General features: G+C 35.0%; 1 protein-coding gene across 1 annotated transcript in view; it reads right to left on the bottom strand.

The window, feature by feature from the left end:
• Positions 1-4,289, bottom strand: part of LOC109937114 (exocyst complex component 3-like protein) — a 26,139-nt gene that overhangs the window by 1,207 nt on the left and 20,643 nt on the right. The window contains exons 2-5 of the mRNA XM_048600094.1: positions 3,089-3,166; positions 667-790; positions 469-591; positions 97-363 (exon numbers count right to left, since the gene is read on the bottom strand). Coding sequence (XP_048456051.1) covers positions 97-363; positions 469-591; positions 667-790; positions 3,089-3,166 — 592 coding nt within the window. The remainder of the gene's footprint in view (positions 1-96; positions 364-468; positions 592-666; positions 791-3,088; positions 3,167-4,289) is intronic.

The raw sequence follows: 4,289 nt of genomic DNA, 5'->3' as shown, positions 1-4,289 counted from the left end.
TAGGGGTCACTGCAATATTTGTGACTGGTAAGGAAGTCTGAAGAAACATTCAATTTTTAAAGAAAATAAAAATAAAACATAAATTGACCTGTATACAGTTGGTGAATAATGCTTGAAGAGGTTTTGGCTCACAGGGGAAATTAAGCCGAAGTTAAGCCAGTGTTTGCAGCACATATTCAACAAAACAAAAAAATTTACATTACTTACGAGTTCTCCATACATCTTATTTATTGTCCCCAATTCTTCCCTGATCTTACTTGCTGCTCTGTCACGCTCTTCAGATGATTTGCAGTTAAAGCGTTGTTTCATGATTTGTGCTAGGTACTCTTTAACAAACCGATAGTGGATGCCAGATATCAAAACCTTTTATTTAAAAGAGATAATTAATTTTCATTTATTTTTAATAGCCATTGTTTTTACAATGTTCAATAACTTAAGTGTCTGATCTATGAACTGTAAATAGTATACCTGGTAATTGGCTGGTTTCATCTTCTTGAACTCTTCACAATACTTTTCAGCAATGCTTATTATCTGATTAAAATCCTCACTATTGGATAGCCACTTCTTTGTCATGAGTTTCTTAAAACAAAGCTAGAGAATAATATTTCCATTTCAGTTGAATACCCTTAATGAATAAATAATTTGAAAACACAAATCCCAACATACCTTCACCCGAAGCAAAATTTCATTTGAGATACTGTTATTGAGTTGTTTTACAACACTGTTTAATGTCTTTTCTATTTTGTTGGCATGTACATCATTGTCCTGCTTCAGTTTCTTTACATTTTCTCTGGTGGAACAGAAGGGAGACAAAGACAATAAGAATTTGATATGTAAAATGATGACTACATATTAGAAAACAGTTGATGGGTGTGGTGAATGAAATATAGAATGCTTTAGGTAGTCTTTTTTTAATTTTAGCTGTTTCCCTATGTTTTAAGAGTGCCACCTGGAGTGTACACTGTGCTACAACACGAGGCAGGAATTTCCTCAGCCTTTCTGCTGCTTTTACCAGCATACATAGTATATTGCTTTTGCCGGACATCAAGTGTGATTTGATAGATGCAGATGAATGAATCAGCACGTTAGAATCTGGGAATTCTGCACAAGGTAATTCAAACTGCCCACAAGAAGCTTGAAACCATCCTGGATAACACAAATCTACTGCTATGACAGCCCATCTAACATTATAAACATTCTTTCTCTCCACTGTTTGTGTGTTGAGGCCATTCGTACCATCTGCAAGATGTTTTGCTGAACCTTGCCATGGATCCTTTGACAGCACCTTCCAAACTTGCAACCACCCCCAACTTAGGCACAATTAGCAGGTGCACGGGAACATCAAGATCCCCAGAAGTTCACACACCATCCTGACTTGAAACAATATCACCACTCCTTCACTGTTGCTGGACACCTAACTACACTGTGGGTATACCACATCACATAGATGGCAGATTTCAAACATGTGGCCTACCATTACCTACTAAAGCATACTTAAAAACTGATCCCTTGCCAGCATGCTTTCATCACACAAATTAAACAAAAAGATTAGGGTCTACTCTAGGTATAATAAAGGGACTAAGTTGTACTGGCAAACCAAACTGAATTTTTTGAAGAAGTGACTAAAGCAGTGGACAGAGGAATGTCCATGGATGCCCTTTGTATGGACTTAAGGCAGCATTTGATTGAAGTATCTCATAAACAAGTGTTAATGCTGAAGCTCGTGGACTTTACATCAGATTACTAACCAGGTTATGAAATCTTGAGTTACAGGGAAAAATAGACATAATATGTGGATACTCTAATTGACAGGAGGTTATTAGTAGCATCGTGTAAAGATGGTGTTAGGGTTTCAACTATTCATGATATTTATTGATGACTTATATGCTGAAACAGAAAGCCCCATTCAAATACTGTAATGATACAAAGGTAGATGCCATTGTAACAGCATAGACAGAAGCAGAAAAATATTAAGAAACATTGATAAATACAATGAATGGGAAAATGGTATAAAATTAATTTCAATACAGGAAACTGTAAGCTTATATGCTTTGCACTTATAAAGAATAAAGCAACATATTTTCTAAATACAAAAGTAAAAGTAGAATGATGGAGTACAGAAGTCACGGGAGGATCCATGAAATCAGGTTCTTATTATGTCATGGAAAGGCACATAAAATAATCAAAAAGACTGAAAGCCTTTATGTCTAGAAAACTAGAATGCAAGGATTGCAGAAGTAATAAGGCAGCTGTACAGAGCCCTGCTTGCACAACACATACAAGTAGTTCTGGCGTCCACGCCTCAAACAGGACCAAATGCAGTGAAGTTTTACCACAGGATTCAAGTGCTCCAAAAGGCCCTTACAAGGAAAGATTTCACAAACCGGATTATACTCTCCTGAATTTAGAATACTGATCTTAAGGGGAAGAGAGAAAGTAGTGAACAAACTATTTCCATTGGGCCAGATGTCTAGGGCTACACAGCACAACTTAAAAATGATAACTAGACATCTGAGGAGTGAGATTGGGAAACTCTTTTACACCTAAAGGGTAGTAGAAATTTGAAACTCTTTCATGTACAGCAATTTACAGTTGAGATATTGGGCAATAGATAGGCGGACTTAAGTTGCAGACCATGCTCAATTGAATGGCAAAACATGCTCAAGTTGCTGGTCCACTCCAGTGCCTAAGGTATTCTTGTAGCCTTCAGCACATATTCAGGGCTGACAATTAGTGCAGGAGTAGCAGAATGTTGCATGAAGGTCCAGTTGGACATTAAAGAGCCAGCAAGTGCGATCTGAAGAGAAGGAAGGGAATTCTACCAGTTTTCTGACAATCAATACCTCAATCAATAATCTTAAAAATAAAAACAAGCCCAAAGTACTGGGGCATTTTTCATACTTTTAAATCCAATTGTGCTGAATTTTCTTGTATATTGGAACAGCAATCACAATTCAAAGTAGTTAGCTGAAAATGAATTGTTTCGAGATTCTCTTAAGTCTTCCATTATTTAAAAGTGAAACTAATACAAATACAATGCTATTTGTACTGTTTAATAATCAATCAATCAGTCATTAAAAATAATTACCTCAAATCAATGCAGGTGATGAGGCCTACCATCAAAACTGGTACTACATTTGGCTTGCACATTATTAGATCATGATAGCTTGAAAAATAAATCAAAATTAATCATTGTCTAATCCTTATGAAAATAAAGTTATAAATAATAAAAAAAATTAATCCAACATAAAATAATTTACTTTTCTATACAATAATTACTCTAAATTTAACCAAGCCCCAATTTACCAACATACTTAATCCTCAATGATGAGATAAATTGTATATAAAATGTAAACATGAGATTAAATTGAATAATTTTAATATTCTAATAGCTGGAATCACTTACAAAAGTTAAATATAGAAAAGGCAAAATTCTTGAATCTATTTGTTATGTCCCTTTTCAAAACAACAGTGTTAACTGTTTTTGAAGCACTCCTATGGACTATCTTAGGATATTTTAACATGTTGAAAGCATTACCTAAAAAAACTGTTGTTGTTGATGCTAACAAGATCATAAAAAATGCAAACAAAACAACCAGGGTTTAATTCTGGAGAAACAGTATTGAAGAGCAGGGAAATGAAGTTAAATATGCATGGAATATTTGCTTGACCACACAATGTGTACAGTTTTCAAATCTATACTATGAATAAAAGGATATTTCTGCACTGAAGACGGATGTTAAAAAATGAAATGTTTTTTTCGCTAGAAGAAAAGTTAATAAACTACAGGAGGCATTTAAACTTCATGAAGACATTTGGAAAAGGAAAGATAGAGATGATGTTTCTACTTGTGAAAGAATCCAATCAAGGAGATATAAAAATAAAAATGGTCACTTATAAACTCAATAGCAATTCAGAAGAACATTTTACACAAAAGTTGTTAGACCATGGAACTGAACCTAATCGTGTCGATGTCTTTAAGGGTAAGTAACTAAATGAGGGAAAATGGAATAGAATGATATGTAGATAAAGATATGTAGGATAGGTGGCTCATGTAGGCCATAAACATTGATACAGACCAATTTATGCCCCAAAATAAAAGATGCATAGAACATAAGAAACCTATTAGCTTACTGTGTTTATGCCAACTGAAACAAGACTTAAATAATACCAGACAACAAGGTGCAGAGCTGGATGAACACAGCAGGCCAAGCAGCATCATAGGACCCTTCTGATGAAGGGAGGGTCTAGGTCCAAAACGTCAGCCTTCCTGCTCCTATGATGCTGCT

The sequence above is a fragment of the Rhincodon typus genome, chromosome 8, assembly GCF_021869965.1.
Source record: "Rhincodon typus isolate 14 chromosome 8, sRhiTyp1.1, whole genome shotgun sequence".
In the NCBI taxonomy this organism is placed as follows: Eukaryota; Metazoa; Chordata; class Chondrichthyes; order Orectolobiformes; family Rhincodontidae; genus Rhincodon; species Rhincodon typus.
This window is presented reverse-complemented; position numbering and strand designations above follow the sequence as displayed.